Genomic DNA, 25,165 nt, shown 5'->3' on the forward strand with positions numbered 1-25,165 from the left:
GAAGTCAGTGTCTTTGACCTCTTGGTTAATTAGTGATTCGTCCAATAACTACTCACTAAGTTTCTTTTATATTTAGTACTTGGTTCTAGATGCTGCAATATGCGTAGAAAGAAATATATAATAAGGGGCTCCTGGGTGGCTGAGTCAGTTAAGCATTCGAACTTTAGCTCAGGTCATGATTTCGTGAGCTCGAGTGCTGACAGCTCAGAGCCTGGAGCCTGCTTCCAATTCTGTGTCTCCCTCTCTCCCTGCCCCTCCCCTGCTCGCGCTTTCTCTGTCTCTCTCTCAAAAATAAATAAACGTTAAAAAAATGAAAAAAAAAAAAGAAATATACAATAAAAGTGTGTGTGTGTGTGTGTGTGTGTGTGTATACACACACACATGGCTTTAGCCTCAGGGAGCCCACTGTTTTGAGATATAAGGCCCATATAATGAAAGAAAACCAGCCAGAAGAGTGGCCCAAGTGAGGCCAAGCTGGCAACACAGAGCCCAGTGAGCCGGCCACTATAGTATTTCTTAAGTTGAATAGGGGCTGAGCTGTGGGGGCAACAGGTGAACATAATGGACAAGGGACAAATGTGGATACCCCTAGGACGAGTCGATGGTGAACTGGAATTTTGCTCCTCATCTTGATTGCTGGTTCTGTCTCTGCAGTGCTCCACCGGAACCTTGGATTATATCTTACAGCGCTGCCAGGTGGCTCTGCAGAATGTCCGTGACGGGGCAGACGGTGGTGATGTTTCTTTGAAATCCTTTGAGCCCGCGGTTCTGAAACAAGGAGAGGAAATCCACAATGAGGTGAGGACTTTCAGGAACCGGGAAGCTGCCTGCAAGCTAACAAGTTGATCTGCCGTACTTTCATATGGGTATAAGACCTGAAATTCCTCAGTGAGAGATAAAGAATAGTTTATTACTTAACAACGATAGCAGCAGCCAGAGTATCAGCATTTTTGTGCCAGTTGTGCAAGCCTCTCTTTCCACGGGGCAGCACAGAGCAGGCCCGGTAACATAATGCACCTGCAAGGGTTGGGTTACAGGAGAAGAACAAAGGGAACCCGAATCTCTTATAATAGGCAGTAAGCATGGCTGACATTTGTTCCAAACAAGACACCGTCTTTATCCTCCAAGTCTGTTAGCATCCCTGCCCGTTGTTCTGGAGACGAGCTATCTCTTCCAAGGCTGTTCTCTATACCAGCCATTCTTGCTGAGATAGAGGGAAGTCAGTATCTTGCTCACAAGGCTCACAGAAGCACAAGACCCATGAAGAATGGTCTTTCTGCAAGGACCAAAGGGAAGGGTGGGCGGACCCCAGGAGCAAGTGTCCGTACCTCGCTTTTTGTTTACAGAATGAGGTGTGGGTCTGCAGTCTGTGAGACCAGCAGCTCTGGATCCCACCAGCCAATGTTTCACCAATTGTGCTGCTCTCAGGAACACCCTCTCAGCTTTTTGCTTTATCTTTGGACCGTGCGTATTGTTGTCTACTTAATACTTTTAAAAACTCGGCTCATTTTTATGTAAATAAATTTTCTTTGCAAAGGAAGCTTTGTATTACCACTTTAAGAAGCGAGCCAGTATCACTAGCCAAAAGAAAAAGGAACCAGAGAGACCTCGCCAGTGTAAACAGAGCAGTGTTACTACCTTCCAGCAGATTCTCTCGCCGAGAGAAGGCTCTGAGCCTGAAGTCTCCATTATTCGTGGGAAGCAGGGAGAGCAGCCTACAACTCCTGTGTTTTCTAACAGTCATTGAATTCGACGTTGAAAATGGATGAATTTTGTGGCGGGCAAATTAGCTCTCAAAACAAAAAAAAACTTTAAAAGGAAAAAAGAGGTTCCTGAGTCATGGAGAATTGTTGAAGGTTATCACCAACCCGAGACTCTCTCTTTGTTCGGATTGGAAGGATCGGCGGAGAATTTGGAACACAAAAATGTTCTCTTTCGTCCTTCCAGCAAGTAATTACTACTGGTTGCGTGCCTGGCACTCTTCTGTGTGCTTTAGGATGTAAAGTTTACGGTAGTTTACGAGAGTAAACTAGGCATCCTAGGCCAGGGAGAGGACAGATAAGAAACTTAATACACCTGCTCATCATATAGTAGGTTCTTGAGATAACTAGAAAACATCCCCACTGAGAAGATGTGCTGTGAGCAGGGACTTGAAAGAGATGAGGAGGAAGCCACGTAGATACCTGGGGAACAGTATTTCAGGTGGAGGGACAAACTGCCACAAAGACCGTGAGGTAGGAAAATGTCGGTGTTTCCAGACTAGGTAAGGGACAGTCTAGTTCAAATGGCAGGAGCAAGGCTGTGAGTTCGAGGACATGAGGTCACAGAGGTGGTTCTAGGGGCCTGGAGAAAGAATAACCACTTCTAATGCTAATAAGCTGCACTCAGGACTGACTTTCTTCCCTTCCCTGTACCTGATAAGTGCCCCATTTTCTCTCCTATCTGTCCTTAAGTAGAGACACTGCTGATAGCTAGAACCTCAAGAAAGATAAGCGTTTTATGGGCCCGGTGACCTCACTGAATTAGACTTCGGAGCAAAGTTATGTCTTCCTCCATATTTGCAGTAAAGAAATTCTGGTCTGTAGTAAAGAAATTCTGATTGTTTCCTTCTCTACAAACCTTGCAATGTCAGGATTCAGGCCAGCCAAATGGGTGCTCTTTTCAACACTCAACATGAGTGATTCCCTGCGCCCCCCCCCCCCCCCCCCGCCATCTTGGTCTTCGGTGACTGGCCGAGATGTTTTGTTATCATCAACGGGTGGGGGAAATCTGTAAAATCACACTGTTTATCTAACAGTAGAATATTGTCATCTGAGCCCAGTAGCTTCAGCAAGTGACTGGCTGCTTTTGACACTGTATACTTTAGCGAAGTGGGATAGACGTGTATCAGAAGCCTTAGCCCCTTGAAGCTAGTCTAGAAATCGAAGGCAGAGAGAGTTCATGAATCTAAATATGGTGTGTGCTCACCTTGCCCAGCCCCCCAGTCTTTGATTCTTCAAGGCCACCTCCTTCATATGAATTCCATATGCCAAAGCACGTTATCATATACTGTTTTTTGGCCCTACGCGCTGGCCTGGGATCGAGCACTGACATGATCACTTTCTACCGTGTCCTGTTGTGAAACAATAGCATACGTGGTCCAAGAACGTTCCCCCCAGGTTCTTTATTGTTCGATTTCCTCTATCTTAAAGGCCATGTGCCTTTGCTGCACCAATTATAGGATGAAGCCCTGGGTTTTATGTGTTGCAGGCCTTCAGGCTCTGTGGGTGTAGATGTGGCTTGTTTCCTTTAGATGGTTTCCAACTAAGCAATTTGGGAACTGTGGGGAATAGACCTGAGTACCTTTAGAAGGTATTTTTTTTCCTAACTAAAGATGCTTAGCAAAGGTTTTTGTTCACTGATAAGCAGAATCCTCCTGAATGTTATTATGCTGTTTTCCTTCTTAAAAATGGTTTGGTCTGGGGCACCTGGGTGGCTCAGTTGGTTAAGCGTCCGATTTCAGCTCAGGTCATGATCTCATGGTTCGTGAATTCAAGCCCCGCGTCGGGCTCTGTGCTGACAGCTCGGAGCGGAGCCTGCTTCGCATTCTGTGTGTCCCTCTCTCTCTCTGCGCATGCCCTCTCAGTCTCTCTCTCAAAAATAAATAAACATTAAAAAAAAATGGTTTGGTCTGGTCAGACCTGCATCTTCCTCGGAGTTCCTGGGAAAGAGCCTTCATGGGGTAGCTCTTAGTAGATTGGACATTAGCATCTCTCCCTCATCGAACATCTTGCTCAGTGAAATAACTTATTTCAGGTGTTGTGGTGAGACATTAACCCCAGCGGGCATGTTCACGCATCCCCTGAGGGACCTGCGTGTGCTGAGCTGGGACCAAATCAAGAGCCCCCCACTGACTTGGCAGAGAAAAGTAGATGACAGTTGCCTACCTGTAGAAGTGATAGAGGCGTTTACAGTGAATGGTGAGGTAGCGTCTCATAAGTCACGATTTTGAACTTTGCTGTTGAATGCCTGAGGTTTCAGGTAGGTGGGTGGATTCCGTTTCTTCTTCCCCTTCAGACTTTTCCTAGACATTTTTAGGGGAAAAGTTTTTCTTGACTGATCTTCTCTGAGACCGTTCCAGGTACAGATTAGTTAAGAGGATGATGAAGGACAGTTGTCCCAGCAGTCCCTGTTGTGAGACGGACACTATTGTGAGCATGTTTTCATTTTTCACTGATGATTGAGAAGGCCCTTCAGGAACCTGCAAGGCCTCTAGGTTGTCGGTAGGCCTTGGCTAATTGCTCATCTTTGTATTGTAGCTGCTCAAAAGATTGAATAATTGTGAATTTCCTTGAAGGGCCTGTCCAGAAGGTGGGAGTTTGGTGTCTAAGCATCGTGAGCTCTGAGAGAACCTCAAAAGAGTTGCTATGTGTTGTCTCCTTGACGCTCCCATCTCTGGGGATCTGCATCACCCGTGGAGTGTTCGTGGCCCCAAGGCAGCCATTACCCTCCTCAGGGTTTGTCTCTAGGTTCTGCTCTGATAGTTCTGAGCTTCCCGGTGCCGACGGGGGGAGGGGGGGGGGAGGGAGGGAACCCTGGGTGCACCCTGGAGAAGGGATGAAGACCCTACTCCTTTCATGCTTAGAACTTTATTGGTCAGTCACTACGGTTGACCTTTGGTTGTTTTTTCAACCCCGGAAGCGATCAGGCTTCCATTCTATTCCGAGTCCTGACGCTTCAGCTTTCGTGGGGTACCCACCCTGCAGCTTCCTTTTCATAACCCCGCAGTTGAGGGAGAAAAAAATAAAAATAACCTTTTCTTGTTTGTTTGTTTGTTTTTGTTTTTGAAAAAAATTTTTTTTTCAACGTTTATTTTTTTTTTTTTGGGACAGAGAGAGACAGAGCATGAACGGGGGAGGGGCAGAGAGAGAGGGAGACACAGAATCGGAAACAGGCTCCAGGCTCTGAGCCATCAGCCCAGAGCCCGACGCGGGGCTCGAACTCAGGGACCGCGAGATCGTGACCCGGCTAAAGTCGGACCCTTAACCGACTGCGCCACCCAGGCGCCCCTGTTTGTTTGTTTTTGTAACTCAAACTCTGAATCAAATGGCTGGAATTATTGTATGCTTCCTTAATTAATTTTAAGGAAGCAGCCAACGACGTCTGTTGGCAGTGGGGGAAATGGCGAGGGTGACATTTGTTGAAAATCCTGTAATGTTTTTTTTTTTTTTTTTGCCCACAACATTGAAATGAAAAAGTCAGGTTATGGAGCCGAATAAAATACATGCCAGTGGATTTGATGCCCAGAAAGATTGTATCTCGTGGGAAGTAGTTCAACTCATGAATAAAACTCTGCCGGGAGTAAGTGCTCAGCGTTGAACTTTACCAACTGGCCTCTCTGGAAGGGGGGTGGCTATGAATTGACATGGATGTTAAAACTTTTCTTGCGGGGCGCCTGGGTGGCGCAGTCGGTTAAGCATCCGACTTCAGCCAGGTCACGATCTCGCGGTCTGTGAGTTCGAGCCCCGCGTCAGGCTCTGGGCTGATGGCTCAGAGCCTGGAGCCTGTTTCCGATTCTGTGTCTCCCTCTCTCTCTGCCCCTCCCCCGTTCATGCTCTGTCTCTCTTTGTCCCAAAAATAAATAAACGTTGAATAAAAAAAAAATTTTCTTGCTAAGAAAATTTTATCACGTCGTGAGATCCTTGGGGACAATAAGTTGTAGGCCTTGTGCAGTTTGCTTTCTTAGCATCTGGCAAGTGCCTGGCATATAGTAGCCCATTCATTATTAACTCACTAGTCCTCACTCTAAATCTATGTGGTTATTATGTGATTGTCTTTATTTTACAGGTGACATAGCCATTTGGTACTGGAGCCCAAGTTTGAACTGGCTCCAGGGCCCTTATTCTTTTTTTTTTTTAATTTTTTAAAAAGTTTATTTATGTAATATTTTTTTGAGAGAGAGAGAGAGAGTGAGCAGAGTAGAGGCAGAGAGAGAGGGAAAGAGAGAGAATCCCAAGCAGGCCCCACGCTGTCAGCGCAGAGCCAGACGCAGGGCTCAAACAAACCATGAGATCATGACCTGAGCTCGAATCAAGAGTCGGACACTTAACCAACTGAGCCACCCAGGCGCCCCGGTTCCTTATTCTTAATCATGGCACCGTCTGCTTCAACTGATAGCTGGGCATCTAAGGAGGAAGCTGAAGTCCTGATTTATTAAAATGGATGGGGTCCTCCTTTGCATTCTTGTCTCATGGCAGAGTCTCCAGGTATGCCCCTCTCCTTCCTTCTGCGGCTTTAATTTACTGAAATCTAGACCCTAGTGTATCCCAATAGGTTGAATAAACTAATTACATATGCTGATCTGTTTTATTTTTATTTCTTGGGATACCACGATTGCCAGGGCTTATAAGTTCTGTCTTCACCAATGAAAATAACCAGCCCCCAGATAAGAAAACCTTTTCAAAGCTTTGCAGCTTGCCCTGACATAGGGCGTGATGCTTTGCTAATAGGCTGTTCCCATAATGGGAACCAATTTCACACAAAATCTATTAAATAGAACTCTTCTTGTAGTGAGTAATGTGAAACCTGCATCTTCAGAGGAGTTGAACTACCCTGTGTTCGCTCTCCTCTCAAAGCAGTGTGGTTTACTGCTGTTACCAACTGTCTCTAAATACCACAGATAAGTTTCGGCAGCTATTGTCTTAATATTGTCCACATTCCTTTTTTTTTTTTTTTTTTCTGTTTAAACAGCTTTAACTGAAATCAGTTCTACATATCAAACAAACATTTAGTTAATGTAAACTGAAACCCTTTCATATGACTGGGTGTTCTCAGGTTAGTTATTTGAGCCATTTTCACCATTGGTAAATCTTCACAAGTTGCTTTTGTTTGCCTCGCGAAAGTTCAATATGGATAAATACAGAAATTCTTTGTGGTAACAGGTAAAGGTTGTACTAGTTGGACTGTCTAGGGAACACGATTACCGTAGCAAAAGTCAGACGACCCAACATTAACCTCTAAGCTGTGAAAGCTCAACATTTCTTTAGAGGGCAGAGGTCAGAAGAGTTGTGGGGATGAATAGAGTTGTACGTTGACAGTAAAATTTGATTAAAAAAAATTTTTAACGTTTATTTATTTTTGAGACAGAGAGAGACAGAGCATGAACGGGGGAGGGTCAGAGAGAGAGGGAGACACAGAATCCGAAACAGGCTCCAGGCTCTGAGCTGTCAGCACAGAGCCCGATGCGGAGCTCAAACCCACAGACGGTGAGATCATGACCTGAGCCGAAGTCGGACACCCAACCGACTGAGCCACCCAGGTGCCCCCGTAAAATTTAATTTTTCAAGGTGAAGATGAGTTTTAGAAGATTTGGAAAGTGGATAGAAAACAATTTCTTACCCTTCCAAAGCTTTACTCAGCCTCTCCTCTACATACATTGGGGTTATTTCATTTGCAAGGGACAAAAAAAACCTCAACCTGAATTGGCTTAAGTATAAAAGGCTTCTGGGACTCCTGGGTGGCTCAGTTGGTTAGGCATCCGACTTCAGCTTAGGTCACGATCTCGCGGTTTGTGAGTTCGAGCCCTGCGTTGCGCTCTGTGCTGACAGCTTAGAGCCTGGAATCTGCTTCCGATTCTGTGTCTCCCCTTCTCTCTGCCCCTCCCCTGCTTGCACTGTCTCTCTCTCTCTCTCTCTCTCTCGCTCTTTCTTTCTCAAAAATAATAAATAAGCCTTAAAGAAAATGTAAATAGGTTTAAAAAATCAATCAATAAATAAAAGACTTCAGGAATAGCTTGATCAAGAGCCAGGTGGTATCACCAGCACCTGGTTTTTATCTTTTTATCTTGCAGTTGCTTCCTACTGGGTTGTCTCCATTTTTCCCATTTGGTGGTGACATGGATATAGAATGCTTTTCCTGAATCTTCTCATGGGATCTAGACTTAACTGTGATTGAACATACCGTGATTGTCTCCATACCCAGTTCTGTGACTGGAGAAATATGGGGGGCTGATTGGCTGACACTTGGGCCACACACTGCATCCCTGGTGTTGGGGCTGGAGATCTACCCAGACCACGTGGACTGAGACTGGGGGAGGGGGTCAGTTACCAAGTGAATAGTGAGGTTTTGCTAGAATAGAAGGAGGAATGCTAAGGAGGCAAATAATAACCATAATAATAACCATATAGGTTCATAGGAAGGAAAAGCAATTGTTAATGCCTTCACTGTTCTTTCTACCTATTGACATGTGCCCTGACTTGAAAAGTAACAATTTGAATGGCTGAAGGTTTAATGGATGCCCCGTAATTAACTTTGCATTGTTTAGTTATAAGGGCTAGGACTCTCACCAGCTCCTCCTGGCCCATGGTAAATTCTGTATTTATTTTAAATCGAAGAAATCTTGAAATTGGCTGTCTCTTAATATATGTCTGTTTTGCTCAAAATATCAGTCTTTAATAAAGATGTTTAATAAAGACATGTTTTGATTCTATCTTCCCTGTCCTACATTGCGCAGGCTGCTGTATACTTCAGGATCTCAGTATTTGTGTTTTGTCTTGCCTTTTTGTAAAATGTATTTATTTATTTATTTATTTATTTATTTATTTATTTAGAGAGGTAGAGGGTGCAAGTGAGCCAGGGGCAGAGAGAGAGAGAGAGAGAGAATCCCACGAGGGGCGGGGAGGGGTGGGGGAGAGAGAAATGGGGCTCACCCGGGGCTCGAGCTCACCCCGATGCGGGACCCAAACTCACAAACCATGAGATCATGACCTGAGCTGAAGTCCGACGCTTAACTGACTGAGCCACCCAGGAGCCCCTTACGACCGCTTTTCTCTTGGCTTTGCAGAAATGCTCTGGAGACTCCCCAAGTTCTACTGGAAACCAGTTAGGCTGAGCTTTTCTCACCCTGTGACAATTAAGCTACTGGAGGAGAATCGGGTGACAGTGTTGTCTTTGATTATCCCTCATGAAGGCATTGTAACAACTGCCTTCTCTTTATGGCCCACAGGTTGAGTTCGAGTGGCTGAGACAGTTTTGGTTTCAAGGCAACCGATACAGAAAATGCAGTGATTGGTGGTGTCAGCCCATGGCCCAACTGGAAGAACTGTGGAAGAAGATGGAAGGTGTGGTAAGTACCTGAGGTCCGGGGCCGCATTTTCTGGGACGCCGGGCTGTGTGACCCCTCTGCTGCCTCATTTGCATAGGCAAATACATAATTCATGATTCCAAATTATTGGGTTAGGTAACTGTTCGCCAGGAACAGCCAGGATTTTGCCAGGACAAGCTCACTTGAGTTCAGTGGGCGTTTTCTTGAGTATTTCCCACATATAAGGCGCCATGCTGGACGCATGGTAGGAAGTGACGAGGAGGGAACCACAATGGAACGGTAAGATTTAAAATGCCTTTGCATTTTTAGATGCACCGGGCACTGTTCTAAGGGCTTTCCCTGTATTAAGTTCTAAAGTTCGTACAGCAGCCCTACGAGGTGTAGAAACCCTTATGAGCCTTAATTTATAGATGTGAAAACTGAGACATTGAGAAATTAGGTGCCTCGCCCAAGGTCAGTAAGCAGCAGAGCAAGATGGAGACCCTGGCAGTCTGGCTCTGTAGCTTAACTGCTGCATTCAGTTTAACAAGGAGAGAGACATGAATATAGCCAGGTGTTACCTTAGCTAAAATGAAAGCCTGTAATAGAGATTAAAAAAAAAAAAAAAAAAAAAAAAAATCACAGGCCAGAAGAGGGAGTATTAAATTCAGGCCACTGGACCAGGACTGTTGTGAAACAGCAGATGTTGCCTTTGGGGACTTTGGATGGGGAGGCGTAGGGTCAGACAGGGCATTGGGAGAGGAGCATTAGGCTCCAGGAACTGTACAAACGAGACTGGAAATGGGGCAGTCCAGCGCGGCCAGAGCAAGGGATCGGGGGGGGGGGGGGGGGGGGGGGTGGAGTCAGAAGCATACCTGGAAGGCAAAATTGAGGCCACTTGCCAGTTTTGAATTAAGTCTCAATTTAAATAATAGCAGTAATGGCAGACCCTTATTTGATACTTATTAAGATCCAGGCACTCTTCTGAATGTTTTATGTATAACTTATGTAACTTTTACGGCAACCCCATAAAGTAGGTATGATGGTTCTCCATTTCATAAACCAGGAGACTGAGCCACAAAAGGCTTCCATAACTTCCTCAAGATCACACGGCTCATAAGCGGGGGAACGGGGATTTGAACCCAGGAAGGCTGGCTCTAGGGTCACGCCCTTCACTGCCTCGCTGCTCTGCCTCCAGACCGTTGAACTTGAAATGTAGTGGAAAAGTGGTAAAAGCCTGCTGCACCCTGGAGGTGGTGCCCGCACAGACTCAGACTTGTTCTGGAAACAAGGATCCGATCTGCGCAAGTAGGGAGCTGTGGCCAACCTCTGTTATAAAACCGAGGTTTTATAATGAAAATACCAAGTCACCACCCTGGAGGGGTCTTAGTTTGAAAGTCCAGGTCGGAATCTGGACCCTAGCTTTCCAGACATCTCTTCAGATGTTTAAATCATGCCTTTCGATGGATCTGTGTCTGAGGAAGGAATGTTAATAATCCTTCTTTTATTGTACTAAGAGTATCACAAAAATGGATTCCGCTGAAGACCTGAACCTCAGTATAAAACCGAGCATTGTAAAACTGAGTTGGAAGTAATGAAAAGTCCATGCTTAAATCTCCTTAGTTCTATTCCTAAAATTAGCCTGTGTGGAGCATGCTACATTTTTATGGAATGTATATATAAAGGCAACTTCATTTACAGGGCATATTTTTTTTTACGATGTTCTTCTCGGCTTGTCCATTTACATATGAGTTAGAAGAACCTCTTTACTTACCAGACTTTGAGTCTAAGACATCAGGTGGACTTTGGGATTGTAACTTGACCACTCCACATATTAGAATTGGCAAATTAATAAGAAAAGAACTCACTGATTTTGTAACATAAATAAATCCGTCACTAAATAAAAATTTATTTTTGCACCACTTTTGTTCGAGGGTTTTTTGTTTTTTTGTCTTTTAAAGAGAAGTCTTCGGTATTGTGAGCTTACGGATCATATTCATTATGAATTCATTTAAAAGATTTAGTTGTCATTTTTTTTTTAATCGGACCATGGCACATCAGTTAGATGGAATATCTTCTGTTTACTTTATAACTCTTGTGTAAAAAATACCCAGAAGAAGAGCAGTCTTGGGAATTCTCCAGAGCGAGCTTCCTTGCAGTTGGTGTGGCATTACTGAGTGTTCCGAGTGAAATCAATGGTCCCAGTGTCTCTCCTCAGCAAGCCTCAGGGTGATCATTATCAGCAGAGTGGAGGTTTGGGCCAACATAAAAGGGATGATCCTTCTAAATTAAATTTAAGCATGGCTCCAAGCCTCTTTAAATGACTTTTAACAAATTCATAATAATTTATTTTTGCTATTGGAAGAGACAGAAGACCATAGTCATTGGGCAAGCCTATGGTTCTGTGGCTCTGTTAGCTCAATGCCATCTGGTATTTGTGAACTGGCCCGGCCAGTTCAATTCCTGCTTTGTACCAGCCCACCTCATATGTTTGCACTTGCAAGCAGTAGGGGGCAATGTTGAGCTACCTGTTTGAGGCCTCAAGATGCCGGCCTTTCAGGAAAATGCATACAAATGTACCATTAACTGTCAAGAATTATCCCTGTTGCTTCAAGTTAGCTGTAATCTCCAAGATTCCATAACACAGGAAATCAGTTGTGGGTTAACAAATTCAACAGCAATTTAACATAAAAAGTGCAGTGTTTGGTGCACATTTGGATTCTATAGAATTAGACTAATCTGAACAGCGTTTCTGAATGTACTCCCTTTGCTTCCAGGGAATGTATTACTCAAAATCGTTATCCTTCTCGACAAATGATTCTTCTTTATCTCTGTGCTTTTTTAAAATGGTAAAAGCATGTGTGTGTGTTATGGAAAGGCTTCTCTAATTAGTGCATTTTGTCTGTTCTGCCCCGTAGCGTGGGTCTCTTTCGGTGAAAACAAAACAAAAAAACCCCCAGGCGATCCGCACATTACTTTTCACCTTTTGCTTGTGAGTAAAGCAGCCTTGGACGGCCCTCGTACCAGGACTTGTGTTGTGATTTCTCTCTGTCTCTGTGTTGCCTTTTTTCTTTTTTCTCCCCCCACTTTGTGGTTGGGACGTGTAGTCTCAGGTTGGATGCGGAAGAACGGAAAATGCGCTTTGAAATCGCCTTTCTTCCATTAATGGTAATTGCTTCACATGTCATAACCAGTCGCATATTTCAAAAAGTTTAGTCCACTGCCTCTAAAACTCCTCCAGCCTTTGCTTCCCATTCCCTGTCCCAGCAAGCACTGTTTTTATCACACTGTTTATTCTTGCCATTTCTCTCCCCGAGGATAGTTTTACCCTGTGCTTGCTCTTGTGATGTAAATGTTAAACCTTATATTTGAATGGCATTCTGATAAAATACCATATTTTCCCTGAATATTACCTCATGAATTTATGAGCCATTGAGCCCGAAGCAACACAACCCTTTCTTACAACCCAAGAAGTTAGCCTTGCCTTTTCTCTCTTCCTTGCTCCCTCTTCAGGAAGGCACTATAATGCCAGAACACTGTTCAAATGTGTGTATTTTATTTTATTTTATTTTATTTTCTCCGGCCAGCCCACCACCTCACAACCAAGATTAGCGTCTTAGGAGGAGACTCTCCAGGATAAGAGAGAGTTACCATTTGAAAGAAACCGTACAAGCTTTGCTTTCTGGGTAAAGAGAAATATGAAAAGCCGAAGTCTCCCGTGAGGTGAGGAAGTCTTGCTGTAGCCAGAGATCCAACGGATAGGCCATGTGTCTCTTAGGGTCTGGTATCGCGCTTTGCAAAACTGACATTTATTTTACCCATAAAAACGTTTTAACACCATCAAATTCACAATGAGACGGAAAAGAATGCTAGGTGCGATGGCCTCTTAAATTGACGACATTTATTCATTTCCTTTTGACCTTAAAAAACAAAAGGTCAATTTAGTGTAATCCGATGGAAATATTCTAGGATAATTTCCGGAGTCGACATTTTCGGAAGTACTGATGATTGATATACTGGAGAGAAATTTCTTCATGCTTTTCCAGGTCCTGATCATTTCGAATGTTTTGAATTGCATTTCATGTCTTGACAGTTCTTGCTGGGGACCACAGTGCATTTATATGGCAGTTGGCCTTAATAACCTTTATTGACTTTAGTGGGTAGGAGCCAAGATGGGATCATTTTAATATATCCGTTTTGAAACGGTGTAAAACACAACATGTAATTATGTTAGGTAAGCTATAGGTAACTTAAATTCTACCCATTTGCGTTAAAATTTTGGCACAGGAGAGCAGAGAGATGTGGAAAGTGAGTAGGTGTTTTATTTAATTCTGTTACCAGTTTCTTGTTGTTGAAGTCTTAAGAGAGGAAATGGACTTACGGACGTAAAGGTTGTCCTTTACAAGTCAGTTATAATAGTTTAATTTCAAGATGAGTCATACGTTTTTCCTTGTCATTTTGGCCTGTGTAAACCATCTGGGAGAGTTCATGCCAGGTGGCTGTCCACTGCTGTCTGGTGGAGCCTTTCTTGGTGTAGGTGACACAGTCATAGGCAGTGATTGAGCTGAAGAGCAGTTTTTTTTTTTGTTTTTGGAGAGATTAATGACCCTATCATCACAGTGTGTTAGATTAAATTCTTTGTAGCTGAGTAGAGGAACGAGGCTGCTTTCTCACATGCTGAAATTATACTGAGTGTACTGGTATTTGCTATTCTGTTACAGTTCCATTAGCTAAGTTCATTTTAAACTATCTTCTAGGATTAAAGATTTTGGGGGGTATGAGGAAGAAAGCGATATAAATGTTAACTTTTTGTCCTTGTTGATAGTGAAGTCACCAACTCCTATTTATATACGTGTGTGTGTGTGTGTGTGTGTGTGTGTGTGTGTGTGTGTATCCCTTATGCCGTTGATGTATATACTAAATTACATTTGCAAACATCACCCTGTCTTCCATTTTTCAGCATTAGCATTTCTGATCTAGGAGCAGAGTATATTATAGTAATTTAGGAATTGGTAGGAGACGTCTGGTGGTTTTAAATGAAAATTTAAGTTCCCTTCTCCCCTTTTGGACTGGTACTGTGCTGAGTGGCTCAGAATAAGCACAGATTGGAAGCAGGTAAACAGTCACAAGCACCCAATAATTCAAATTATGTACACAGCCACTGAGTTTGGGGACCCCTGTGTTTATGTGGCTTTGGAAATTTGGGGAAAAAAGAGAAAGAAAAGGCACTTTTCAGCTACAGGGGCTAAAAGTCCATGGCTCACATTTTTTATTATCTTAAAGGTGTTCATTGAAGATTGGTTCTTTCCATTCTCCTCTCTCCCCACCCACCCACTGCTATTCCCCACAGCTGTATTGTTCTATTAAGAGTAAAATATCTGAGGGGAAATTGTACGTGTAATTCAGCAATGAATTTCTAACAGGTTCTGGTTCCTTCTTTGATTGCCTTCTAAATTTCTCACAGAGTTTTCCAGTTTTTCCCTCAGTTGCTGCAGACTTAGTAATGAATTAAAAAAAAAAAAAAAAGCATTGTGTCTCCTGTCTTTTTGGGAAAAAAATTTACAATTCCAAGAGAATTCAGGCTTAAGCTTGAGAAACAGAATGTGCATCGAAAGCACAAAGGAGTATGTTTATGATTCTCTTTGAAGTGTTTTTGCAAGTGGATAAGGAAAATTTTAGAAACCGTCTGATAGTGTTCAGGGTAAATACTTAAACCCCTTTAGAGAATTTCACACACAGATACTGTGCAGCAGAAAAAAGGGATACTTATGTTTCTTAAAGCTGCTACAGCCTACAGCTTTGTACTTAAAGACAGAGGTGTTGAATAGAATTCTACTGAGGATACATCCAGTGACAATATCTCCAGGAACATCAGAGCGAACCAGTGGGTAGGACTTTCTGTTTTTAACCCTTACATGAGCTGTGTGAGACTTGAGCTCTATTGGTACCAAGTACTAGGATGTGCCTGTTACATCCCCGGCATGTTAAGAGGGTGGCTCAGGTGCCTCTGCTCTGCACACAATAGGAACAAGGCGAAAAGCACCGAACATGGTGAGACACAGTGACGGGAGCCTGGAAATTCCAAGTGAAAGGCTTGCCATTTCTCTTAACTCTTGTTAGCGTGTGCAGAGAAAAACTGGAATAAACAACCAAGGTTGCTGTTTTAGCCTTGATTTGATTCCATAGGCTTTAGCTCCATTTCGCTAGCCTGTGTTAGATCCACACACACACACACACGCACGCACGCACCGACACACGTCAGCGCACGCACACATGCACCTTTCACACGTGTTCTGTTTTCTTTCCGATAGACAAATGGGGTTGTTTTAGATACTTTTAGCGACGCTAGGATTCAGATTGATGTGTGAAGATCCTGCTACTTTACCCTGGGGTGCTATTGTAGCCTTGGCTGCTGGAATTTATTTTGGATTCCTTCGACTCGCAGCCCATCACAGCATTTCAGATGTGAATCGGAACCCCTGGTGTCAGATGAGAGTGTCAGTAATTTCCGTTTTGGTTTGTTTTTTCCTGGAAAAGATATGGCATAAAATAATTGTGTACCTTATTTGCTCTAGTCCTTTTGGCCGGGGGTGAGGTGGGGAGGGGGGCATTACCGTCAGCTCTAGCCTGTCCTTTATCTTATTATAAATACCTTTGAGATATTCCAGAAGAATCTTTGTCTAGAAGGAAGTTATGTTAGAAACAAATCAGCAGACCTACAGTTTTGAAAGAAAAGCAAGATTTCCCAAGGATGTGTGCCAGCTGTTGGGAATATTCTCAAGATTATAGGATCTCTTTTTCCCCAGGTTGGTTCGTGAATGGTCCCTAAAACTGTTAACCCTCTGAAGAAAATTATTACGATGACCAAATGAAAAAGTCGGTAACATATAAAATACTGCACACACGCAAGGCGTCACCAAAGTAGTGATTTTAGAAGGAAGCGTAGACAGTCCTCAGTTTAGGAGCCCTTACTTAGAGGTCATTTGACTGAGTTCCCCTTAGTGACACACTCTCTTCCTTTTCCTCATTTCCCTTCCTTTACAACCGGGGTCAGTCTTGGAGGTAGAGGGACTCAATGAATCGAAGCTCAGTGCTACTCTGGTAATGTTTCTACCCCACTGTGGGCTAAATACTTTGGGAAGCTGGGCTGGGAATCTTTCCATATTTTGCAAAAATGTCTCTATGGAGAAATGTGCTCCCAGTGCCAAAATCTGACTTACCAGAGAGCTCTGGGAACACATTAAGTCAGCTCTTCCGTGCATTAAGGGTAACATAACCATGATCCTGCTCTCTTTTTGTTGACATCTGCAAACGAATGACCTTTTTTTTTTAAACCAAGGGAAACTTGATACGTTGCCCTTTCAGTATTCCTGAAAGTATCTCTGTGATCATTTGGAGATGATGTTTTTAACACCATCGTTCCCCTAACACGTAAATTATGATGGACTTTTTTTGTATTTCCTCTACATGATCTCAGCCCATCTGGAAGCACCTGTGACAATCTCATTTGTAAATTTTTCCTTGATGTGTATAAAAATCTCAGATAACATCCACCTTGTTTTGGACTGATTGACAAAATTAGCCTTCAAATAAAAATCTGGAGTATTATGGAAATATTCAAAATTAATTTCTACTGTTACAGGCATATCTGCTCTGCTTATGAGGACTTGGAACAGGTGGTAGGCTGATATTACACATCCCTTTACTTTAAATATTATTAATTTAAATGTGCAATTATGAAATACCCAGAATTATGCATCAGATCTCTAACAGATGTTGGGGGATTAAGAGGGCTTGTATTTTATTTAATGTCATCAACTTTTCATGCAGTTAGCAGTGAATTTTTTAACGGATGGAGTTGATGGGATGTTCCAATGTCTGCAGTAGGGTCTCCTGTCTTGGAGACCTGAACAGTAGTTGGGCAAGGTGGGCTGTGTTTAGCAGTCTAGTAATAATGTCTCAAATTTAACATACCTCAGACCAAACTCTTGATTCCCATAACCCCCCAGCCTTTCTCCCAGTATCACACAGGGCAGTAATTTGCACTGTCCAGTCGCTCAGCCTATAACCTTGGGGTTCTTTTGGTTTATCTCTTGATTTATCGGCGAATCCCGTTAACTCTGTTTTCTAGATATTCATGATCTGGCCACCTTTCACCATCCCCTGTGCTGCTGCCTTGATGAGAACCACCATCATTTATAGAAATAGTCTCTCTGCTATTACCACCCTATGTCCATCCCTGTCAGAATGTTCCTTTAAAATACAAAGTCTGGTGTTTCACTCCCCCGGCCCAAACTCACTATCATGTGCAGATATCCAGCTTCCTTGCACCGGGGCCCAGTGCCCTGCAGGGTCTGTCCACCCCCACCCCGTACATTATTTCCCCTCCGTCCCAGTCCTCCGCTCGCCTTCTTACTGTCTTTAGGAACACGCCCAGCCTCCTCCTGCATCATGGTCTTTGCATTCGCCGTTGCCTCTGTCTGGAATATTCTGCCCTCTGTTAATTTGCATGACTCACTTCCTCCCTCCATTCCTGTCTCTCTGCTCATGTCACTCCTTGGAGAGAGCTTCTTACGATAGAGAATGCCTTGCCCGATTCCACCTTGCTTCCCATCGCTTCCTACCATCTGCCAGGATACTTGTTTGTTATCTGCTTCTACCTAATATGGTCCCTGGGAGAGAAGGGCTTTGTTTTATCCGCTGTAATGTCTCCAACTCTTACAACAGTGTCTGGAGCAGCGTAGGTCCCCAACACTTACTTGTTGAAGAAATGAATCGATGTTAGGTCCACGTATGAGTCCGGCCATTTCCTCACACCCACGTGAAGCAGCATGGTCTTTAATAAATCCCTTTTAACTCTGTACATTTCCCTAAAATATTAGGTCCTGCTTCGTAGGAATATTCTGGGGGGGGGGGGTCAGTTTTATTTTTAAACAAATGTAACCCTCCCAACAATACCCCCAAACGCCTTTAACATTTTAAAAATAATAATATCGAGAGTACAGGCATGAGAATGTCCTGTTTTATGCCTTTGACATTTACACGGAGAAGACCGAGCGGCCGCTGGCAGACAACTTACGCAAATATGAAGGAAAAAAAATGTTTTAAGCGTGAGACGTAAGTAGGTTATTAGCAACACTGCTCCCAGAACTTAGAATTGTGGTGTTTTGTCTCGCTCGTCGGCATCCCTCATATTTTAGATTTCCCTCTTCTTGGAAAACTTAATAGAGTCAAACTGTCAAGAAATTAAATGAGTTCTCCCACAAAGCTTGGACTTTTTATTACCAATTTCCAAAAGTTATATAGGAAAAACAGTATGTGCTGGACAGGTTTTGGGCACAGAACTAGGGAAATCTCTGAGGAGTAAACTGACTTCCGCTAGACAAGCTGAAAACTGATTAAAATATTTATCATCCTTTGGGTATGCAACAGCTTTTGATGATGGAAGGCATATTAATATTCATCTTTGCTGCTTGTCTACACTTCAGACGGATCCCAGGAAAGGATGTTCAGATGACCAGTTTTCTTTCCTCACCAGGAGTCCTTGAGACCCAGCACAACTTGGAACCGAGAAATGCCTTGTGATGTGATTGAGTGAGCTTTTCCTCTGGGGGCTGGGGATGGGGGAATCCAAACCAGGAGAGACCTTTGGGCTGGAAAGCTTTAAAGGATTACTGCTTTCTCGCAGGAAGTCTTTTGCTGGAACAAAAGGAAAAGTTTGGTCGTAATTTCACAAGCAGGAGAACTGCCGTCGCTGAGTCCAGGAGGCAGAACCTGGCCCTTTGGGTGAAGTGGGGGGATCGGAGCCTTACACAGGATTTCGGTGTGGATGCCACTGGGGGCTGAAGGTTTCCCCTCTCCTTTTGCCTACGCTTGTGAAGGAAGAAGGAGAGAAATAGGTAGTGTTCGCTGCTGACCCCGAGGTCTTCTGACTGGTTGCTCTGGAGTGCTCTGCCTGACTCTTGTCTTGAGACAGAGTAAATATATATGGTATCCGCATAGCTAGGCCTAACTAGCATAGGATGGCCTGCTGTGGTTCTCAGGATCGGTCTTTAAAAGTTTTTTTCCGGGGCACCTGGTTGGCCCAGTCAGTTAAGTGTCTGACTTCGGCTCAGGTCATGATCTCTCAGGTCCGTGAGCTCGAGCCCCGCGTCGGGCTCTGTGCCGACAGCTTGGAGCCTGGAGCCTGCTTTGGATTCTGGGTCTCCCTCTCTCTCTGCCCCTCCTACCCCCCCTCAAAAAACAAATACGCATTAAAAAAATTTTTTTTAGGTTTTTTTTTTCCTTTGACGGGAGAAAGAATCCGGCTTAATTCGTTCAGTTAGTTAAGCAGTGTTGTTTTCTGTCTAGATTAGAATAGCCTTGATTACATTTTGGGTGGGGGTGCAAGTAAGACCTCTGAAAGAAACTGACCCCTTTATTGAGCAGTCTGCAAAACCTGGAAATCGAATAGAATGTTCTCATAAAAAAGGGTATGGTGTTAAGACCCTCACTTTCTATCTTTTAAATCTGAAACGTCAGAATCTGCCTCTTTCTCCTTTTTGTTTTTATCATTCCACACTGAGACATTTCTATGGGCTGTACCCTAAAATATTTGGACAGCAATTATATTTGCAACCTATTTCAATAGAGTGGCGTCAGGAAAGAAATTTCCGTTCTTCATTCTAGTCATTTCCTCATTCGCCTGCTCCACTTTGTGCAGATAAGTGTGAAGTTCTACAAAAAGCCAGGACTTCTGTCTCCCAGGTTGATAAAGCACAAGGCTGTAAGTAATTCAGAGGAAGCAAAATCAAAGGGGAGAGTGGATTCCGACGTAGGCCTTCGGGAATACGAAGGGTTTTTTTTTTAAAAAATTTTTTTTTTCAACGTTTATTTATTTTTGGGACAGAGAGAGACAGAGCATGAACGGGGGAGGGGCAGAGAGAGAGGGAGACACAGGATCGGAAACAGGCTCCAGGCTCTGAGCCATCAGCCCAGAGCCCGACGCGGGGCTCGAACTCACGGACCGCGAGATCGTGACCTGGCTGAAGTCGGACGCCCAACCGACTGCGCCACCCAGGCGCCCCAAGGGAATACGAAGGGTTTTGATAGATGGAGATGGTTGGAGGATATTCAGAGATGCGAGAAGCAGAGACATTGTAGTGGGAAAACACACAATCTGCTCCCAAACTTGATTAGACTGGATGGAGAGTGGTCCGTGTGAGTCCAGTAGCGAGAGATCAGATTAGGAAGATTAGCAAGGACCCGTTTGTAATGCATTTCTTGGCAAAATACGGGGCCTTCCCCCTTTCATGCTGCCTTCCTGTCATAGTCCTGGAAGGCCAGTCGTAATCACGTGCAACTAAAAATAGAAAGGAAACTATTTTATCATCTTCATTGGCAAAGGGGACACAAGTCAAAATTCGATATGTCAAGACCCGTCTGCATCCCGAGGACAGGAAATAAGCAACTCTGCGCATTTGCACAAGACCTTGCAGAAGACCTCATTTCAGGCGAGTGGATGTTTGCCCATCAAGCTCTTTGTTTCTCACAAACGGAACACCAGCCGAATAATTTTGGATTTCCGTCAGGGGCTGGTTCTCCCCACGGGCGAACCATTTAAGATTCTCTTCCGTTTCGGAACCTTAGGTCCATCTCATTTTATTACTCTTATTATCATTATCATTATCATTATCATTATCGTTATTATTATTATTTTTGGTACGGGAATTGTATTCTGGAGGAAATGACAACTCCACTGTCTCTTGTAGAGGCGGCAGTTTTGAGGACTGAAATACGTGCATGAAAGTATTTTGAAATACAGCCAAAGTGTCATTCATGAGTTATTCGATTTGGTGCAGGATAGCGGGTGTGGTAATCTATCATTTCCACTGCTGAACTAGACTAGTTACTTTCCCACGCATATCTCCCCATTCTTTGGCTAATGGCCCCACATTAGTGCTTGGACGCTCCATGCTGTCCCCTCTTCGCCACCGCATTTTGGCACGTCGGCCACACCACTTGAAACACTGAGTAAATGTTCGGAACGTAAACGGTGGCTGTTCACTCGGGTCTCTCCCACCTTCATGTATAGATTTCTGCTGGACCCCCATTCTTTCCCTGTCTGTGATGTTCTTATTTTCCAGTGACCGGTTTTATTACTCTTGAGTCACCGTGTGCTAATTCTTGAGTGATGAATAACTCTGAGTTTGCTCGTCGGACGTGGGCTTCTGCGGGGTTGCCTTGACTCTGATTCTGTTCAGGAATCTCAGGTCTTAAGTTAACTTAGAGGCCACCATTCCCTCTCCATATGAATGAGATGAAGAAATGCCGTTCTGGGGCTACCATTTCATCTCACGAGAGACCCTTCTGATAGTCACACCCAAGTGACGCTTCGCCAGCAAAACAAACGGGCTTCGTGGTTTTTAAAGAGGCTTCCCCTCTGATATCTCTTTATTCCTCACAAGAAACTGGCCAAAAAGAAACTGGCAGCAGAGATGCAGTCGGATTCATCGTTGCTTCGTTTCTTTCAAGGCATGCCGTGTCAAGGCATGGCATTCTCCTTTTGGAAAAGGAAGGGCTCAGAAGGCCCAGAGGCTTGTCCGGGGGCCGCAGAGCCGAATACTGGCGGAGTCAGAGCCCAGATTGCCCAGTTCCCAGTTCAGTGTGTGCCACCATTCCCAAGTCTCCCGGTGGCCGTGCCTTCTCTAGTGCTCCTACCAACTTTCAGCTGGATGTGCCCGTAGCAAAAAATGCGGACGTGAATGTTGCTCTGGACCCTTTCCTCCGCCGTGGGCTTGGGCCCGACGTGTCAAAATCGGGCTCTTTCATGTTGAGGAGGACACACTGTTTCTGCCTGTCCGGCATCGGTTTTCCCTCCTCCGACAGCATCTGCGCGTTACGTTGTGGACGCACTCTCCTAGCTGCTGTAGGGTGAGGTGTGTTGCCTTAGCCGGCCTGCTCCGTGCACATGTGGTGAGCTCTTTCAGGACCGTGTGCCAGCACGTGTCCATGGTGCAGGATTCCCAAAGTATAGAAGCACAGAAGTCCCCACTCATTCCCACTGCCACCCTTTTCCCTTCCCTGGGGCCTAACACCCTTCACGATTTTTTTTTCTGTACCTTTCTAGAGACATTTTCTAGATAGTAAAACCTTGGGTTGCGCACAACTTGTTCTGCGTGTGTCCCCTAAGATGAGCAAACCTTTCTAATAAGTTTTGACTTGATGAAGGAGCGAGGTCTTGCAATATGAGTGGTACCTGATGCTGAATGTCACGGGATCACAACCGAGCCATTGGTTCTCCTGTCTGTCTGTCTCTGTCTCTCTGTCTGTCTCGCTCACTGTGGGATTGTGGGTGATTGTTTCCCATGCTCAGGTGTCTCAGGCCACGGTGTTTGGCAGAAATCAGTGATTTTTCAGGACATTGGAAGGTGCCCACGACTGGCAGTAGTGTATTTTTTGTCACTTCGAAGCACCGATGGATGGTCCTTTGCTTTTCCATACAAGAGTAAGCTTAGGAAAGCTTGGCTTCCTTCTAGGTCAGGCTGCCTGCGGATATAGACCCTTTCCTCCTCTGCCTTATTGCCAGTTACATTAAATACAGCAAATGACAAATGTTTATTAATACTGTTCCGTCCTCAACATCTGTGCAAGCGTATACAATGGCCCCCATGCAGAAAAAGATTCCATTGAGCCAACAGCCGTGATTCCGTTAGTGATAGTGAAAGTCGTCCTACACGGTAACCCTCCTCTCTCTGGTCTCCCTCACACCAGCCACGAAGGTTTTCCAAGGTAAGTGCCGGTTAATCTGTTTATTTTTCTTTATATTTTGTATTTTATTACTTTGTATTATATTACAGCATTGTAATCATTTTTATATGAATATTTTGGGGTTGTGGAATGAATCATCTGAGTTTCCATTATTTCTTATGGGGAAATTCGCTTCGATATACAAGTGCTTTGGATGGCAAACATGTTTCCGGAACGAGCTGTGCTTGCAAACCAAGGTTTTACTGTACCTACAAACATTTGTGTGTTGTTTTTCAAATGAATAGCACTCCGTCTTAGAGGTCTTTCCATATTGGTACATTCTTATAAGTGATGGCATGGTTTTTCATAGTGTGGCTTCATAATTTAGTTACTCAGTCTCCTACTGTTTTCAGTTTTCTGTTTTCATAAATAATGTTGAAATGAATACCCTAACACATGAGATTTTCACGTATAATATCTACGGTAATGTCTAGGAGCAGAAATGCTGAATCAAAGGATATATGTATTGTTAGTTTTAAGAGGGACAAATTGTCTTCCATAGAGTTTGGAGCAGAGTGTGTGTGTGTGTGTGTGTGTGCGCGCGTGCATGTATATGTATACATATGTAGAGTATGTATATGTATATACGTGTATATGTACATGTATATGTATACATATGTATACATATGTAGATATGTGATCTAGTGTTTGTCTTCCCTACATCCTCACCAGTGCAGTATATTAACAGACTTTTCGCAACTATGACTGTGTCTTTCAGTTTTCATTTACATTTCTCTCATCCCTGTTTTGCGCTCAGAGAGACTGAGGCTCAGAGAGATTAAGTGACTTTGCCAAGGTCGCAGAAGTAGTCAGCCACAGAGCCAGGGTTTGTGGTTTGCAGAGGCGGTCTGGGCCCAGAGTCTGCTCTCTTAATCACTAAACTCTTAGCTAAAGTTCCATTCTGTTACTTGCATCCGGAGAATTCTGATAGAGGTAGAGGTTCTAGTGAGGAACACTCCTATTTCCTTGGCAGGCAAATGTGGCAAACGTTCTTTTTTACCACGGAGTTGTGTGCCAAGTCAGCTGAATGAGTGTGGGTGATCCGAGCAATGGCCCTGAGACTGGGGGATGTTATTACGTGGTGGAACTGTATTCCATACGGATGTACGTGGCCCTTTACCCTGCCGAGTCTTAGGGCTTCCTGCTATAGCGGTGTGCATCAATGGGAAGGGAAGGCGGGGCTCCTTATGCCTGGAAACAAGGCACGTTGCCTGATTTGCTGTTTAAAGTTATGTTCTTGTTGGAGTCCATTCAGGACTGAGTTTCGGTTGTGTTCCGACAGGCCGAGCCTCCTTGGCCTCCCCTGCCCGCCTTCATTCTTCTTCCACCTGTCAGTCTTCAGTGGGTCATTTCAACAGTGCTCGCTGTCTGTTCAGAGCCTTTTTCTGCTTGGCTCCAGAAACGTGGGTTGAAGCCTTCAGCCTGCACATGCAGTTCCTAGGTAAGAGTTCATTTCAGGAAGGCCCTGGAGAGTACAGAGATGAGTGGGGAGTGGTTGGGATTCTATTTTCAGGGAAAGGAGAGGACTAATCGAGGTCTCAGGAGGGGTGAAGAACTTTCCTTTGACCCCCTCGGTAGACTGTGTCGGTAGACTGTAATTCTTGGGCTAGGTGAGGGCTCCTTTACCGCTCTGGGTTCTCCTGGGTCTCCTCTCTTGCCGTGTTCTCTCTTGCTGCATTATGAAGTCAGGTTCCATGGCTGGCTGTATCACCAAATCAGTTCGGTTTGAGCCCCCATCACCTCTGAAGTCTGCACGCTTAGGTATTTTGGAGTTGAGAGCTTGAGCTCTCAAGTTAGGCTAGGGTTCGAGCCCTGCCTCTGTCCTTTAACTGTGTGTGATATTGCAGTCACACCGGGAGTCTCAGGTTTCCCCATCTGTAAAATGGGGATAACGGAAGTACCTCGCTTAGGGGGTCATTGTGAGATTTGCCCAAGGTGGATAAAACATGGAGTGTTTTGCACCTTGCCTGGTGTATTTTTAGCATGACTGTTTTGAACCTGTCCTCTTTGTTCATTCCTCCGGCCATCTGCTCATTCGGTGTCCCCTTTTCTCTCCCCTGAGTCGTTCCTATAGCTTTCTGAGACTCTTGTCCCTTCTTACGTTGTGTCTGCACATAACCTGTGCCTTCCATTCAGGTCCCTATTCAGAAGTCCTCTCAGAATGGCTCCTTGTCTGTCTTTTTACTCCACTTAATTTTTCCTTAGAGCATTTATTAATATCTGAACTTTTGTCTTACATGCATGTAAGAACAAAAGCACCTTGAGGGCAGGGGCTTTGTCCTGTATAACCGCTGTGTCCTTGGTGCTCACAGAGTC

The 25,165-nt window shown here is 44.3% G+C and overlaps 1 protein-coding gene across 5 annotated transcripts in view; it reads left to right on the forward strand.

Annotated features, from left to right (window-relative positions):
* The window catches only part of FTO (FTO alpha-ketoglutarate dependent dioxygenase), a 393,904-nt gene that overhangs the window by 184,657 nt on the left and 184,082 nt on the right, over positions 1–25,165 (forward strand). For all 5 annotated transcript variants that reach the window (XR_006702654.1, XM_045442778.1, XM_045442779.1 and 2 more), the window contains exons 6-7: positions 655–798; positions 8,984–9,103. Coding sequence is in view for 4 of the 5 variants with exons in the window: in XM_045442778.1 (XP_045298734.1) it covers positions 655–798; positions 8,984–9,103 (264 nt within the window). In the remaining variant the exon portion in view is untranslated. The remainder of the gene's footprint in view (positions 1–654; positions 799–8,983; positions 9,104–25,165) is intronic.

The sequence above is a fragment of the Leopardus geoffroyi genome, chromosome E2, assembly GCF_018350155.1.
Source record: "Leopardus geoffroyi isolate Oge1 chromosome E2, O.geoffroyi_Oge1_pat1.0, whole genome shotgun sequence".
Taxonomy (NCBI): domain Eukaryota; kingdom Metazoa; phylum Chordata; class Mammalia; order Carnivora; family Felidae; genus Leopardus; species Leopardus geoffroyi.